At 32.6% G+C, this 18,917-nt stretch overlaps 1 protein-coding gene across 1 annotated transcript in view; it reads right to left on the bottom strand.

The window, feature by feature from the left end:
• LOC117173300 (putative inorganic phosphate cotransporter) overlaps positions 1 to 18,917 on the bottom strand; it is a 48,431-nt gene that overhangs the window by 12,535 nt on the left and 16,979 nt on the right. The window contains exons 3-5 of the mRNA XM_033361788.1: positions 6,517 to 6,817; positions 5,859 to 6,115; positions 1,284 to 1,433 (exon numbers count right to left, since the gene is read on the bottom strand). Coding sequence (XP_033217679.1) covers positions 1,284 to 1,433; positions 5,859 to 6,115; positions 6,517 to 6,817 — 708 coding nt within the window. The remainder of the gene's footprint in view (positions 1 to 1,283; positions 1,434 to 5,858; positions 6,116 to 6,516; positions 6,818 to 18,917) is intronic.

Raw genomic sequence — 18,917 nt, 5'->3', positions numbered from 1 at the left:
AAAAGTTAGGTAATTATTATTATAACTTACCTGCTTATTAACATCTGTTTCACTTAAATAACGACCGACAAAATGATCTTGACAGGTGACTTACAGTTTGTAAACAACACTTCACGTTGCACTGGATGAGAAAAAACAGTGTCTAAATGATGCTTTTCGCCTAGATTCTTCGAATGAACCTGTGTGGCTCAAATTTGTTGCAACTCTATTGAACACCGATTTCGGTGTACATTGGAGGATCGGCGATTTTCTGTGAGGAAGCGATCTACGTTAATAATAAGTTTCCGAGCGGTAGTGAGCTTGATTCAGCAAAGACTTATGAAACGTGCTGAAGCTGCGGGTTTTTCACGCACTACAAATTGTGCATACGCGCCATAAAGCCTCCGCGAACATGGATAATGCTGGTATTGTATAGTGCAGTAAGTCATCCTTGAGTCTATTCGTCCACTCAATGTGAGCACTTTACCGGGTTGTTGTCGAGTTTCCATCTAAATTATTTTCAGATCCCTGATTTCAAGTGTGATCGGCACTGTTCTCCGACCCATTGTCGGGTGCTCTGTGCGTTCGAGCGTTTTGAAACGCATCTTAAACTTTCAGAAATTAACTATTCACACAAAGATATGTCTAGCCGAAAAACTTAAAACTTTATCTGCTTGGGTTGAGAATAGTAAAGCATCGTATTCTGCTATAAACCCTTTAAAAGGTCAACAATAATATAGGAACGTTTAATAAGCTTTGATGTACATGAGATTGAAATTTATTTGAAAATAGCCCAAAATGCCCTTTATCAAATGGTATACCAAAAGCATTATGTAAATAATTTTGGGGGATATATTAACAAATGAACTTTATGGAATAGTACTGCTGCTGCCGTATCACAATTCTGTTACGTATTCACAATAAATTATGATAATACTAATCTTCATCAACCTTATATCTATTCTCAATTTTAAATCCGTCATCACCCTCAATTTAATATCAGTCGAAAATAAACTAAAATCCCCACTCCCTTAAGAGTCAAAGTTCAACCTTTTTCAATAGGATTAGATACTTATAGGCAGCTCGTTTAGTTGCCTATTTTCATTATACCTCATATATTTATTTATTTCATTAAGCGATAAATCATCGACGAAAAATCCTAAATATCATGCATTTCATTTTGTAATACATATTTATTACATATTATTTATTTCCCTTCTTTGAACTAAGACTTCTAACTTTTTTCTGGAGGGGTTGCAAATAAAGAGGAGGAGGGCGGTGTTTTAGGTTTATGTTATTCAAACCTCTTCTATGTTGAACTTTAGAACCTTCTTCATGTAGGTAGGCATTTCTGTCAGAAGCATCCAATAACCCCAGTTCTGTCCGCAGTGAACGATAATCAATGACCACATTGGTGCTGAGGTGAATATTTCCTTCCATGGAGTCGTCGATTTCTGCAAATGAAAGTAAATCATAACTTTTTAACATATTCATAATCTTTTATGTTTTGAGAAAAATGTCTAAGAGCGTGATTGGCTTTTTTAACATTCGTTTTCTTATCTACACTTTATATATAACTTATATCTGCAGGAATCTCAGCGATGTTCGAGAAGTAATTCCTTTGATAAGATAAAAATGTTAATTGTCATTCATTTCTTACATTATTTAAAGAATTTCGTATTTCAAGAATTTTAAGAGGTTACACTTCCAGGGGCAGTGTGAAACAAAAGGCCAATGTTAAATGAAAAACGGGTCGTACTAAACATCGATTTCGGGGAGTATTAAATTTGTTAATAAACATTAAATGATGTGTTGATAAAATATGTATTAGGTAATCTGTGTATTCACGTAAGTTTTTGTACTAAAAAAGACTGATTCCTTATAAAAATTTACTGAATAATTCCGCAAAATATTATCAAAACATTTCTGAAAATTCCGATTACGGCAATTCGAGTTCTTTATTTGAATATACCAGCTGAATCAGAAAAAGCGTAATTAAATTATTGATGCGAATTTATTCACAAACTGCTTCACTATTGGACAATATAAATAAAACGAAACAATGAAATCCTATTAGCTTCCGAAACCCGTTATAATATTTGTAGAATTTAACCTTGTGTCTCACATTATGCTCGCCATTATTTTCATTTTTCCTGTAAGAAAAACGAAACAGCTCGCAGGAACTTGTGCCCGGCACGAAGACCAACGACCGTGAAGTATTCATTCAATGAAAAAGTACGCAAGCCTTTTCTTTTCTTTCGATTGTATGCAGATAATCTAAACGAGCGTGGAAACACGTGCTGACACTTTGTGAATTAATGGCATGAAATATGAGATGAGTACTTACCAAATGTATAATCAATATGAGAACAAATTCGCTTTAAATAAATATTAAGAAATGAATTGCTCGACTCTGATTATTTTAAATAGAATAAAATATTAATTTGTTCTGGTTAAGTACCACACCGATGCCCAAACAAAGGAGCGGGCCTTTTTCTTGGTGGTGCACAGTGGGACAGGAGCTCATCAAATTTGTTCAAAAATCGCGGTGAAAATTTCGCTAAAAGTAAATCGTTATTGGTTTGCACATATGTTATCGTAGATAGAAACACAATTTTAAGAGCTTTTATTTACAAGTAATGTCCCTAGAGTATATCCAAATCGTAAAATGGCTTACAATCAACGTCATCAAAAGTTCGCAGTAAAATGATTAAATTCTTTAATTTAGTACAAATTTCAATGTTTAAAGTTTTTACAATTGTTTAACAACATTTTCAAAGTACTTGCAGGTACTAAATAGCTTGAATAAATACTTTTTACTGAATTTCCAGTGTGGAAAAATTTTGTGGCATTTTTTAATGAGGCTGAAGCTAGAACAGTTTTTTCAAACTTTTCTATTCACGCCATATTAGCCTGGCGCTACACTGGCGCTGTCTAGTTTTTTGCTACATGTTTGGTTCAAACCTTTTTGCCGTCTAGTCCCTGTCTTGCCGCTATCTAAAAGCTCATTATGAATTTGATTCATTCAGATTTTAGCTATTGTCTAGACAGAATCATGGTTTAGGACTAAAACAAAAGTTACAGAAGTAAATTCAGACAATAATAATTTCTGAATAAAAAATTACGAAATTACAATGCATAAGTGCATAGATGCTTCATTACATAATTAAATTTACAGTATTACATATTTAAGATGATAAACAATAATTATTAAAGATGATTGAAATCTTAATTTGCGAACTGTATTCTTAAAAAAGATTTTTGAAAGCATGTTTAAAAACATCTCCTTTTAATTGAATTATATCATAAAATTACAATAAATTTACATTATAATAATTAAGCCAGCCATATTAATCATTTAAAATAATAAACAATAATTATTTTTTAGCCTAATCGCAAGTATAATCATACAAACTTTATTATTTTCAATGATTTATTCACACATCACGCACTCTTAATGTTCAAAAGTCGTTTATGTTTTATTGAAATAAACATTACGATGTAATGAATTCAAATGCATATCCAACAAAAATGGAAAGAATTAACTTTTGGATGGCTAATTGTGGTAAGGCGCCGGGAAAAAGTTACAGCAACATAATATGAAGTTATGCATTAAAAGTTTGACACCCGACGTGTGTACGAGATAAGTAATAATAAAAAATAATTACATTATTTAATTATTAATTATTTTTCATCAAAATATAAGATCTGTCTGGAATATATTTGATTCGAACGTTACATCCCAGTCTAGCAACTGAACCTGAAGCTAATCAGGATGATGTTAACGTGGACATTGCTTATATTTTAGAAAATCAGAAATTACAACTCTGAGATTTTGAAACCACTCAATTAAACAAATTGAAAACTCGTCTGAGAAATCTTAAATATAAACGGAATCGAAAGTGACAGGAAGTAAAAATAGTAAGAAAGAAATTTGAGACTGAAAATGAAGTTTGGTTGGATTCAAAGTTTGATCTTTCTGATTTGAGTATTCAATTATAATGAGAATGGAAATAATCCTATGAAACTTTTAAGTGCCTGTCGTTATGCAGTCAAAAAATTAGAGGGAAAAGATTTGGCTACAGTCCTTAAAGAGATTATCCTGCAAAAGTGAGGAAACTGATACAAGATCCGAAAGCAGCTGAAAAACTAACTGCTCAAAAGGCATTATCTTGTGTGTTAGATCGATCTCTCTCTAAAACCGATTAAATATAAGTATGCGTTGTTTAGTAAAAGACCAAGGGGAATACATTTTACCCGCGTATCAATACGTTTGATGTTGGATTACTGATCCATATTACTAAACGATTTGTCGACTTACAAACAGAAGTAATTCTTTAATATATCCAGACTGAAATTTTGAAAGAACTGGAAGTAGTGTTAATGTGCTCTTGGGGTTTCAATGAAAGTCATTCTTTGTATGAGCACCAATACAAAAATACGTCTGATGCGGTTATGAATGATGAAAACTTGTTTGCCACAACTCTAATCCCATTACGTCTATCAACTGCATCGAATGTAATATTTTGGCATAATCGAGCATCAAAATCCGCAACATCCTGTCGCCCAATTAAGCTGCAATTTATATATGAATCAGCAGATTTTATTTCAAAAGAGAAGACAAGAGTTGACAACAAGATTGAGAAATTAGAAGCTTATGGGCATTCTTTAGGAACTGACAATGTCACAATAATATTTCACTTCTGTTTATTTATTATTCTCATAGATAGAAAGGTATTAAATATTATAACAGATACAAAATCTATGCAAACTTGTCCTATCTGTCATATAACTCCTAAATATTTCAGTAAACTTCTTGTTTTCGAATCCGAAATCACTGTTATATGGAGTGAATCCTCTGAATATGTTAGGATACGCTTTTTTGAAACCTGCTTACATATCTCTTACAGATTGGATGTGAAAGTATGGCAAATGAGAAGCTCGGTGCAAAAGACAATGTTCGCAAAAAGAAAAAGTAAAATACAAAGAATTTCCTTAGGAAAACTTAGGGGCTCAAAGTGGATAGACCTACATATTTCGGACTAGATCATCAAATGCTTTTCAACTTCGAAAAAATCTTGATAGCGTTATCCATTCAACTACTCTTGGTACCTCATGTCTCAATCGGTTCACAAGATTCTTATCCACGGCGCAGACATTGTCAAACATGGTGTATTGCCTGTAGGAATACCAGGAGAAAAATCCTCTGAAGCTCGAAATAAGCAGTACAAGGAATACAGACATGACACAGCAGGAAAAAGAGTCGTTATACAAATCTTTATGATTTGTTTTACAGGGCGATGGACACACCTAACCCGAAAGTTTGTTCTTTCAGTCTCAAGCCACGACTTCAAAAAAGAAAGAACACACAATTATCTTGAGAAATGCGAAATTTGCTTATCGTTCCCGAAGATTATATTATTTCGTGTGATGAAACCGATGCAGATGTCGACACTGACAGTAAAGAATCTGAAGAAGACCTAACGAGTCTATCAGAAGTTTATTCTCTTCTAGATGCGAAAGAAATGTCTTCAGAAGATTTATTTCTTTTCTTTTTTTAAGTTGTACAATAAGAGGAATCAAAGTTTTAATAATGTTCAGTTCCATTCATTTTAGTTCCCTTTAGTTCAGTTTAAATTCTTTTTATTTATTTCCTTATAAGAGTATAATTTTATGAGGCGAGGTGGATCAGCGGTCCCAAAAACAACTAGAAAACGAGTTTTATGTCTCTTGGATAGTTTCTAAATTTTGTTCAGTTTTGATGAGCTCCTATCTAAATTTGGGGATACCGCCTAAAGAGCCCGGTATGTTTCAAAATATTATAAATTCGATTTACAATTTTTTCTTATAAATTATTATTTTTAAATGCAAATAAATACCTCTAGTTTGTTTTTGGGTAGAGTTCCTGGTAAAATTCCCAAGCTGCCTTCAATATATAATTTCTCAGCATGGGAAATACTTGGATGAAGTCCCGGGCTATCAGAACCATAGAAAAAGAATACAATGGCCCATATTATCGCAATTGATCCAAAAATGTAGAAAATGCTGGGCCAGCCTATCACCGAGCCAGCCAAAAGTCCAGAAATTGGCATTGTGACGACTGTGCCAAATTGGCCCCCAGCGTAAGCCCAAGTCCCTAAAATTCAGATTATTTTAAATATTTGACAAATAATTGTCAAGTTTGTTACAAAGCAGCAAGAACATTGTTGGATTATAACAAAAAATTATTATTATGATATTCATTTTTAATGAAAGGATACATTGAAAATATTTTTGGTCCAGCAGTTGGAAAGTGATTTATTTAGCTCAAGCAAGATATCATTTGAATTTAATTTTAACAATAGATCATCTACAAGCCAAGATAATATAAATATTTTCTGTTTATTATTTCTCAACTGATACACACAACTAATGAAACACTAAGGGGGTCTAAAATATTAGAATGGTTTAATATAAGAATAACTCTTTGAAATAATAAAAAAAGGCAGAAAGAAATTTTATTATGTAAACATGGTAAAGCCCCTCTAAAACGCTTACCCAATCGTGCCCTCTCATTGGGGGGTGCCCATTTTGCAATCAGTGTTTGAGCACAAGGTAAGAGGCAACCTTGACAGAGACCCATGCCTACCCTGCAAATGCAGACGGAAATCCAGCTACCATGATAGCTACCAAACGGTACTACCAAGGTCAACAATCCACAGACAAATATTCCCATTGAAAGTAAACGTTGGGCGCTCCAAATACCAGCTAAATACCCGGCCGGTATCTGAGTTATCGTGTAACCCCAAAAGAAGGAACTCAGAATCAGTGCTTTCGTTCCAGAGTTCCATTCGAACGTCTAAAAAAAATTGGTGCCCCATTTTATAACAAAGCAAGTTTATATAACTTTTTGATTAAAATTACTTTTTAGTTACAGTCCCACAAATGTCCACTGTCCTATGTATAAACTTGTAATATTTTGTAATTTGCTTCTTCCCTTTAGTTTATCTCCTTCACTCTTATGAGCTTTTCAGTACACAAGCAGAGATATAAACGCACCCTTAGTTTGATGCGACTGTGCATGTGCAAATTGATCTAAGCTCAAATTCACAATCACGCCCTTGCGGCATTCAGACGAAAAATAATTAAAAACAAGATTATAAAAAATCATTAACTCAGGATTTTTAAATTTCTTCAGCTAATAATCTCATTCTCGAAAATTTTATGGGTTAGGCCCTTATAGCATTATACCTTTAAATTTCAAAAATGTGATTTTGAATCTTAAATAAAATGTCTGAAATAAACTTGCTATTGATCAGAATTAATACGCATATAGTTAAGAAACATAAATAATGTATTGAATGTGAACGTTAATTGTTGTGAGCAATTTATATAAACAAATTCTTCAGTATAGTACTCAAATATCGAAATAACAGATATTTCATGTCTAAAATGCTATATATATTTTGTATTAGATTTGTAATTATTCATGGACTTGTATTCATGGAAATTTTCTTTTTTTTCAATAAATTTTGTTGGAATCAAGTTAATACGAATTACGATTTTCAGATAATAATTTAAATAACAAATGAACATTACTTTAGCGAAAAAAATAATTTCTTTCATCAAAGCTTCTTGAAAACTATAGTAGCATGAATACGTGATGTACATGTTCCATCAAAGTTACGATTCTTATGAACAAAATTGTTTTAAAAATTCACAAATTATTTGTGAGCTCTAGGTTAATTGATGGAATTAATATGAATATTATATGATATTTTTATAACATTAAATCTTGATCAAAAATTAATATTAACTAAATTTTGGGGAATCTTTCAAAAAGATGTAATTAAGAAAAAATAATTTTTTCCACTAAGAAATGTTCATTTCGTTCATTTAGTTGTAAGTTTTTTAATATCGAGTTTAATTTTAATTATTTCAAGAACTATTTATTGTCTGTAATAATTATTATTTTTTAAGAAATAAAATATTTTGAAAGTTTACATTAATTTATAACAAGTTACTTGAGTTTAGTTATGGTTTACATTTTATGTTCAACGATGTTAAAATCAAAATTTAGTATTTGATTATTATTATAAATAATAAAATGTCAACAGTTTTTCCCCTCATATTTACTTATTCCAGCGTTCAATGATTTCTTTTGTTGTGATACTCTTCAATGGCGACATAAAATCCTCGACAAACTCGGGTAATAATGCGTAATCTGTGTAACATAGATTTATTAATAATTGTGCATTGTCATAATATTTGTAATAGGAATTACTCCGTACATGTTTCTTACAGTACATGAACATTGTTGCTTCCAATTCCCAATAAAACTCTTAAGCTTTTAATCCCTTTTACCAAAAAAAAGTAATTTTCCCGACTCACAGTCACCAAATTGTCCGACAAATGTTCCATTTAGAAAACCGTCTTTTTCATTCAAGTTTTTGTTCATATCTGAAATATTTATTCCTCAAATAAACTTTAATTTTACGAATAAACAAACAATTTATTACTGAATCATATAATAATGAGTATTTCGATTATTCAACTTGCGGAATTTCATGCCTAACATACTTGACATCACGTTATTACAAATGACCGACGATCTTTAATCTGCATCAGAGTAATGTGTGTACATAATCGCATGAAATAATTACGACATTGATAAAATGATTGATAGTAACGCGAAGCAATATACAGATTTGATCATTAATAGAGTTCCAATTGTTGATTAATCGATTTCTGTTATGTGAATCACACAACCAAAAAAATGTTATTTTTGTTTTCTGGATCAACAAAAGAAAATCACGGCTTGCAGAACGAAACCAGATAACCAACAAAATCTGAATTTTTCTGGAGAGCAAAATAACATTCTGTAAAATCGAAATCGCCATTTCAAGATAAAACAAATGTTTACTCAGGAGCTGCAATATTTCTAAATTCAGCCCGAGAAAGCTTAAACAAAAAATAAAAACTTGCTACCTAGATACTAAGCTGATAAATTGGTAGGAAATTACTTTGATCAGAAATATTTGACCAATTTTGAGTAAGTCATTCAAAAATTGGGAGATTTAAAGTTTCAAATGCCAAGTCCTTTTTTCCGCTTAAACGCTTTTCGATTTTTTCAAAATGTGGTAAAAACTCAATCGGATGATTCTAAGTGCAGCCTCAAATATGTTTAAGTTAAATATATGAAAAAGTAAATAAGTAATCGCTTTCTATCAATCTTTTTTTTATTCGTAACCACAATTGAATCGAAAATAACTGTTACTATCATTTAGTATGCATCTTAAAGAGATTAGAGTTATAAGAATAAATAATTGAAAACAATTTCTTTTGAAATTATGATGTCTGCAGGTGATTAAACATTATTGTATTTTTGCTAATAATTAGACATTTCTTTTCGGCATAATTTTCTTAAGCGTAATACACGAAAAAAATTGGTCTGTCTTACAGCACTTTTTACTTAAATTATGAAAACCAATTTAATATTAATAAGGAAGCATGAAACCAAAAAAGTCTCCTTGACAACAAATTTTGATCATGTACATTCTGAAGATGTGCAAAATTGATTTTTTATAAATTCTGTTTCTTTGCGTGATCAATCGCTGCACTATTAAGATGTGAAGAAGGTGTCTGTTATATTTAGAAGCGAAATTTTCTTAAATTTTAGAAAACAGAATATTCAAGTCATTAGGGGCGAAGCTATTTCAAAAAAAATGCAATTCTTTATTCTAGTCATGTATTACAATGAGCGAAGTAATCTGCTGGTGTCGATAAACATCTTATGTCAGGCATTTTCACTCCATCTTTAACTAACTTCACTTTGCCGAGTGCTGAGGGGGGAAACAATGGCTTCAAATGCATTTTTATGTTTGTAATGTGTTCGTAATAAGTAACAATTATTATTATTTCATTATTTCAACAAATAGTTCCTAAAAAGTATAAACTAATTTCGAAATACGCTTATAAAGAAAAATTAGTTTTTAAGATGATAGTAACAAATTTGGGTTTAGTTTGGTTTAGTCCCATGCATTTGGTCCATTCTTTTTCCCTCAACACTTAACGAAGTGAAGTTAGCTGGTGATTAAGTAAAAATACCTCATTTTTTATTTGTGTATTGCTATAAAAAACTATTTCTCGATTGCTATACACAATACTAAAAAAAATTAAATGTCAACAATTTTTAAATACAAAAAAATTATCCAAAAAGTTATCATTTTGTATATAAAATGATTTGATTTAAAAGGATTCAGGGTATCTTCTAGAAAAGGGCAGTGTTAACCCAAACGGCAAAGTTAAACGTAAAACGGGCAGTAATAAACATCGATTTCGAACCGTGTAAAATATGTTTAAAAAATATCAAATATTTTGAAAACATCTTTATCATAACTGATTTCGAATTGGCGGCTTATTTGAGAATGATGACTTCAATTACATTTTTTAAATCTTATGGCTTAAGTCAAAATCCAAAAAATACCACGTTCCTCAACACCCAGGGTACCTGGGTACCCACTTACTGAAATGATTAGATATAATCATTCTACTTTGTGGGATTCAATCCCTTTGATTTATATTTGATAATTATGAGCTATAAAAAGATATTGAGAGGCGAAAAAAAATAAAAAAATAAACCAGAGATGATTTTATCTTACAACAAGTACAAAAGTGGTGTCGATACATCGGGCAAATTAGTTGGGCAGGTGTACATGTCAACGTCGAACTAATAGATGTCCACTTGTTTTATTTTTCAATATGTTAGATGTTGCTGATGTTGCTTCTTATATAATTTATTATGCAAATAAGAATATAATTAAAAAAACGAGGGATCAACATCGCTTATTTTTACTACAACTAAGCGAGGAGCTTGCAATGCCTGTCATACACGGAAAAAAAATTCTTGAGGCGAACGAGTGATCAGAGAATATATTAAACTCAAAGAAAGTGTACGCTTGAATTAGGTAAAACGTTTAGTTAGAAGAGTTACACATTTAGTTACTTTATGTAAATTGTTCTCGTAAATCAGGAATTTGGGCAAAATTGCTAAGTTGGAAAGTTTATTATTTTCGACAGATTATGTATAATTGTATTATCTTCAGATTAGAAAAAATTTAGTTGTTATAGAAATATATTAACTTACAGTAGCCAATTTTTCGTCTGGTATCGCGAAAATGAATTTCCTGAAATCCGTGTAATGCATTTGAAGGTCAAGTTTGTTGTTTTTATCGCGTTTCTTGATATTTCAATATAGTTATCGCCTACAATCGGAATAAATGTAAATTATTATTACTGCATCATAAACTCCATTTAATATTAACAAACGCGCACATTTTAAGTGGTAAAAAGCGTTTAATTGTCCAAAGTAAATCTCAACTGTCACTGCTCCCGATTAGACCGTCGCTATTTTATTTCGCTGCTCCCATAATGCACCGGCGCCCTTCCGACAATTGCTTCAGACACCTATTCTTAATATCCCTATTATAGCTATACTTATTAGGGGTTTGACTATACGATATCCCTGGTATGTGGAAAATGGTCAAGGATATTCATTTTCGCTGATCCAGGGATCTTTCTAAATTCCTTCGTTCGTTTTCAGCCTAATGTTTGGCTATAATAAGGAATAATATCCCTGTCACAGCTCAATTTTTTTTACCGTGTAGAATAGCGTTCTCAGAATATGCAACTTATGAGAAATTTGTCCAAAAAACTTGCAGTCGACAGTTATATAAAAAAAACAGTTAGAACTGCAGCTGCTTCTAATTTTGCACCTGCAAGAGACAATACTGGTAGAAAAGTCGTCACAGGTTCCTGTCACATGTGCTATTCTTAAGAAAAAAAAAAACGCAGGAAAACTAGAAAGTCGTGTTGTGATTGCAAGAAACCTATTTGTGATTAGCATTCTCTTAGAAAGTGTAAGAGTTGTAAATAAAAAGAATTATTTCCATATATGTATTAACAATGATTTATATGTAAAACTTTATTTGCTTTGTAAAATCTCTTTGTAAAGTCAATGCAGTATTCATTATTGTAATTATAATATTGAAGAACAATAAAAAATTCTAACTTTGATTTCAAAAACGTTCGTTTACAATTATTTAACAATGTTTGTCATTAATTTTTAAAGAAATGAAAATATAAAAAATACCTGTTTATTGTCATAAGCTTTAAACGTATATTTCTATGGGTGGGTACCTGAGTACCCGGGTGTCGAAATCAAGTATCTAAATTTTAATCTTGATATTTTCATCTTCATAAGGCCTACCAATTATTTTTCACTCCTATTCCATTGTAAAAAAGTAAAATCGCAATGATCTAGACGCTTAAGAGTGAATTCCTTGGGAAACATGAAAATTTGTTTGAATAAGTACGGAAGTGGGTACCCGGGTGTTGATATAAGGGTTAAGGGGTAACACCAATCTAGTGGCAGAAAAAATAGCCTAACTTTGATCATTTATATTGGGAGTGACATGACCGAATAGGTTAAATCATAGGTTAAATAATCAGATTCAGAATTCTTTTAAAGGGTTTATTTAACACATATTAAAGCATGAAAAACAATTTTTTTATTTTAATTTTGATAGAAAATGGCGGTAACAAAGCTCGTCTTGAAAATCATCTTTTTTTAAAACACCTTTACCGGAGGACGGTTTTCTCATAAAGTATAAGACCTGGATTGAAAAACCTAAAAATTTAATAATCTATATACTATTGGCTATAGAACTACGCAGGGTTTTCTTTTTAAATCAAAATTTCAAATCGATCCATGAACTTTACTCTGCGATGCCTGTACCATATATAGGACCAACTGCATATTATTTTTATGATACTAAAGTATTATTTAAGCCAAACAAAAAAATTTATTTTTTTTTCATTTATTATGCAAAATTATCAAACAACTCTGCATGTCACAGTTTTTTGGCGAATTTGCGATCCCCTGCCCCATTGTCACATTGTGACAATGGGAGTCCGTAACACTTTTACAGACTGTCACAATTCGGCTACGCCCCCACCCTTCCCTAAAAATTCATTATGGAAGGTCCCATTGCCAATTCGTCTCCTATTCTAAAATGATAACTACCATGAGTTCAATTACCTTTTTTTTACCATACCAAGACGGTGAATCGCCCATCGGCAGTATTAAAATTTTGTTAGCATATATCTTGAATTAATTGAAAACCGTCAGGCTCGCATAACATTTCTGTTGCATAATATAATTTATTTGCGTATCCAATATGCTCAATAAATATAGAAAATATTGTCTATACTTATAAAATATTTACCGCACTATCTAAAGATCATTGTAACATACATATACCTTATACAGCAAGAAAATATTTTTTTGCACAAAAATTATGTAAGTCTAGTTTTCGATAATTATAATTGTGTATTGATATATATTCATTCATTTTATTTTAATGAAATGGTATTAAAAGTTGCAAATCTAAACGTAGAAAAAAAATTTCGTTTCACTCATTTTGAGATACGATTAGCTAGTGCGAAGAGAAACAAATTTTAACGTTAAGAAAAGCATTTTTTCAAAATATAAATATTGATTCATACGTAATTTGCAGGCAAAATGTTGAATATATATTAAAACTTAAATATACAGACAACAAAATTTAAGATATTTTATTCCTCCATAGTAAAGGAAGAAAGAAGTATATCTATTTTTTAGTAAAAATATTTTTTAAATGGCCATTTTATAAGCTAAATTTTGTTGCCTTAAAAAATGTTGATATTTTGATCCATTATTTAGTAATGTAATTACTAAAAAAAGCAATGATAAACAACTATCTTTATAGACATTAAAACTCAAACAAATTATTTTTTCATTTTTTTTCTTATAAATCTAATAGATTGAAATGACATATTGAAATGTAATGAAGTTGAAATAATAGTACTAATAATTAGTGATTTACTTTGTGGCCACAAAATCAAAATTTAGTTTAAAAAAGCAAATCATTTATCGACTTTTTTCATGTATTTAATTTAAACACTTTTAATCAGCACTTAGAATAATCCGGTCGAGTTCACTAGGACCAAACTTCATTATGTAATATAATTTTGAAAGAATTGAAAAGCGTTTTAACTTTTCAAAAAAAGCCTTTCTTTATCATCCTATGCAGTCATCAAACCAAAGCATCCACGCATCCACGCTGTGATGTAGTTTTTGTATTTTTCATTCATTTAGCATAGCGTCATTTTTTTAACATATAAATTTTTTCTAATTGTATTTCTATATTATTACACTATCTCAAAATGTTAATGGAATTCCTTTTTATTTCCACAACCGTTCACGGAAAAAATGGAGATAGACTATTTCACATTTATAATTTGAATCTTACTTGTTCGCATGGGACAAGAAACAATTTGAATAGGTTTTGATACTGTATGAGACAGTGATTTTAAAATTTCGAGACATGTATAGCGTGCGGGATGCTATTCCAAACCCATGGTAAAAATCAGGTATAAAAATACTTTTTTCTATCTGCTGCATTTGCGCTCTTTGAGCGAAATGACTTTTCCTAGATGTTGCGCTTGCGTATTTCGATTCATAGTCTAAGAGCCAGCGACATTGGATCTTGCGTCATCGCGGATATTGGTAAAAAATCTAGGAATGATAGTTCGCATGCAGAATAATAACGAAGCACCATACTGAACAAGTAAATTCTGAACCCACGACCTTAATTAACGATTGAAACATTAATTTTTCCCAAAAATCAGCATGATTGCGGAATTAAAAGAAAAAACTAAATCGCATGGTTCACCGAACGCAAAGGGGGTTAGTTTCGTCATTGAACTTTCGTCATGACGGATATGAACATTTTTTTGTAAAATGTAGACCTGAGTCCCCATAACACGAATAAACATGTGTGCCTTGAAAATTTTTGAACCCGGTATCATGTCAACCGGGTTATAACACGCGCCATCGCACAGTTGAAACAATGTATTTTTTTGGTTCAAAATAACTAACAGCTCTTTAATAACAGGATAATTTTTTAAATCGCCTATGTTCCAAGAGACTTGAATATTTGCAAATATTATATAATAAACAAATCATGACAATTTTAGAAAAATTTATATTTTTTTGTTTAATCTTATGATTTTTTAATAAAATTTAATAAACAAATGCATTATTTGGGCATTTGTCGGCAGAAAAATTAGTTGTTTTTTTCAATGCCAGTCCCATCAGTTCGAAACTTCATGACAATTTCAGCAAAATTCGTAATGAGTCGATAAATTTTATGATAATTTTATGATAAACTTCATGATAATTTCAACAAAATTTATAATTTCTTTATCAATATTATGATTTTTTCAAACAAAATGCTATAAACAAATGCACTATTGGAGCATCTGTCGACCGAAACATGCTTTTTTTCCACATCAGATTTTCTAATTGTGACCTTCTTAATAAATTCATTGACATTCATGATTAGTTGATAAATCTTATAATTTTTTAAAACAAATGCATTACTTGGGCATCTGTGGACGGAAAAATTCGTTTTTTTGGATATCAGTGATTTTAATTGGGAAATTGTTGATAATTGGATGAGTACTCATACTTAGTTGATAAATTCTACCTTTCAAAGAAATTTAATAAACACATGCATTATTTGGTTATTTGTCGACGGCAAAGTTTTTTTTCAATCTCTGGCTAAGTGAATCTATTTTTAAATGTCTTAATGACTCTCCATATTCTGGAGATAGATGATGTTCTGTCAAGTGATTCGCAAAAACTTTGAAAGGACTTTCTTCTGGCTTCATTGAGGGTGCGTTTAGGTTTAGCTGTAAGTTTTTTATAATTTAAACAGTTTAGATAATTAGATCGTTTCCCAAATTTGATAGAAGCTTTACGCCTATCCTTAATAGCATTGTCGCATGCTTCGTTCCACCAATGAGCTGGGACGAAAGGTTTGTTTTTAAATGGATGGCCATGAGTTGGTTGTTTGGAAGTGGCTAAGGGTACTCCAGATGACAAGATAGCCTCATCCACGCATTCAACAAAAGAATTGTAGCTAGAGATGGGATGCGATGTCGGTGGAAGAATGTCAGTCACCCTGGACTCTACGAGATTTTTTAAATTGGAAGAAAAGGACGGCCAGTTGATTCTTTTTAAGTTATATTTGTGTGAAAAATAGTTGGAAATAGGTACTTAAACACCCAGTCTAGTGACCACTGGGTAATGGTCACTGCCTAGGGCGTCGTCCCATACATCATGTGCACAAAAGGTAAAAAGTTGAGGGCTTATAAAAGTAAGGTCCAGAATCGAGGGAGATTCATCTGAATGATAAACATAATTTAACTTCCTATTATTTAAAGAAATAAAGTCTAAATCATCAAGGGCTGCACAAAGTGCTTCGCCATTTTGACAAACCCGGGTACTACCCCATAGACTGTGATATGACTTAAAATCCCCGCCAATAAGAACGTTATTCGGATTGACATCGTTAACTGATTCTAAAAAATTTTTCCACGTACTTTTTGAGATTCTTCCACCGACAGAGGGGACCCTGTAAACGGAAACTATAAGAAGTTGACCAAGTGAAGTGTCAATAGATATAGAAAGAGTTTCTAGGCTCTTTTCAATGTTAAGTACAGAGGATACCCTTGAGAAGGTTATACCCCTTCTACTTGCAATTGCGAAACCACCGCGATTGTTGGCAGCCCTGTCAGCTCTAATGATGTTAAAATCTCAATTTATGGAGAATGATTTATCAGGCTTTCGAAATGTTTCGCACAGTAAAAGAATATCAAAGTCCTTCGACATAGTTGCGAGATCACTTCTTTTGTTTGTTACGCCGCGACAGTTCCATTGCATAATTCGCAAACCATCGACCTGTGCTATACTAAGGCTGTAAAAGATTTGTAGAGAGAGAGGAGATACTTGCAGAAAGAGAGTTTTAATTAAGTTGTGGCATTCTTGTGTTTTTGGGCAATTACCAGAGGAAAGAACGCTGATGAAGTTAGTGAGCATTCAAAATAGATTGCCAATAATTGTAAGTAAGTTCGATGATGAGGAGGAAACTAGGGTGCTGGGAGGGGGGAGGGAAAGTTGGGAGGGAGAAAGGAGTGAAAGCAGAGTAGGATTGTTGGGGAGGATTACAATTTTTATTTTTTGCAGGATCTGGTTGGTTAGGGGAAGCAGAGGGGCTTCCTTTGTTAAGTGTCCCTGAAGGGCGTAGAACTAAGCCGTTGGGGAGAGAGCTTAGCATCCTTGTGTTATACACTATACAGGGATGAAAAGGAAGAGTTGGGAGCTGAGTTCCTGCGACGATAGGTGGAGTCGGTCAGATGAGACTGTTTATTTTTATTTTCTCTAGGGTTCATGAGGGGGGGGGGGGGTTGGCTGAGCTAGAAGTGATGGGTGCGTGGGCAGAGGTGCGCAAGGCTTCTAAGAAAACTAACGGGGAAGAGTACGCGGGAGTAATCGGGGGAGGAACGTTTCTGAGTCCAGGGTAGTTATTCGCGTTGAAGCGAGAGTCATGATAAGCTTGTTTTTCGGGTTTCCTGGGTCTGAGGATGGCTTTAGCCTCAACGAATGTTAAGCAGTTATGAATGGCATAGTAGCAAAAGTCTCTTTGGAATATGTATTCTGGGCAATCTCTATAATTTGACACGTGGGGTCCTGAGCAATGTACGCACTTAGGGGTTCCATTCGCGTTAGGGCAGGGGGAATCATCGGCATGGGCGTCCTCACCGCAGCGTTTACAACGAGCTTTTGAGCGGCATTGTTTGCTGATATGTCCGTATCGGAGACATTTCCATCAGATTTTAACTGGTGAGACGTAAGGCTTTACGGTCGTTGAGGCATTGTAAATAGCTACTCTTTCCGGGAGGGTTCTACCTTTGAAGGTTAGCAAACTGGAGCGCGAGGGGACGTAGGAAACTTTTTTGGAATCTTTTTCAACGTTTCTTCGGTCTAGACGATGAACATCTATCATTTTTATCGACTGGGTGTTGCTGAGGATAACTAGATTGTCTTTTTATCTCACTTTCTGACAAATCAAGAGGGATACCGCCGATGACACCTTGACAGGTGACAAAATATGATGGGATGGATGCCCTCAAACCCATGTTCTTAAGGGATTTGTCACTTAGGATTATATTGGCTTCGTGGACTGATTTAACCATGACTGACAGTTTACCGAATCCGGAGCTTTTAACATCTACGATAGAATGCTTAAACGCGTTATTGAGTAGTTTCGCATATTTAAATCTATCAAGATCTTTATCCGCGAGGTCAGAGATTCGCGCCCATGATTTATGCATACGCGTAACTAATATCGTGCCAACAGAGGTAGCATACGATAAGTCCGCAATTCCTGGAATTTTCCGCCCCTACAGCCCCGAAGTTGGACAGTTATCGGACTTATCCTCTAATAAGGCTGATCCAAAAATAGTGTATAATAGACAAAAGTATGGAAGAAAACGGTCATTCTACTCGATCCTGAAGCTGCAGCCTCATTAAAAGAATAAAAGTAATGAGAAACTTAAATTGAAAAGACTGAGATTTAAAAACACTTTTTCGTCGACAAATACCAAAATAATGCATTTGTTTAATAAATTTGTTTATAATATTAATAATGATAATTTTAAGAAGAAATTTCATCATTATATTGTTTTATTTTTCAAATGTCTTGCAATGAAACCTAAAAATATAAAATTATGGAAAATCGTAGAAAACATTCTTTCAACAAATAATTTCTTTACAAACCTTTTTTTTTCATTATATAATATTGGAAAATCTTTAACTAATGTTACTTCCCACTGGGAAATGCCTGCATTTAGCCGTAACTTACATCTGGCGCAGTACTGAGCCAGTGGTCTTGCCAACGTCCAGCCAACTCTTGGCGGACCAGTGCTGGCTCAGTACTGGGTGAATTGCAGTTCATTGACTGTACCGATACTGGAAAAAATCATAGAACAAAAAGAAAATATATATATAAAAA

This window comes from Belonocnema kinseyi, chromosome 1 (genome assembly GCF_010883055.1).
Source record: "Belonocnema kinseyi isolate 2016_QV_RU_SX_M_011 chromosome 1, B_treatae_v1, whole genome shotgun sequence".
Classification (NCBI taxonomy): Eukaryota; Metazoa; Arthropoda; class Insecta; order Hymenoptera; family Cynipidae; genus Belonocnema; species Belonocnema kinseyi.
Note: the sequence above shows the minus strand (reverse complement) of the source record. Positions and strands in the feature narration are given on the sequence as shown.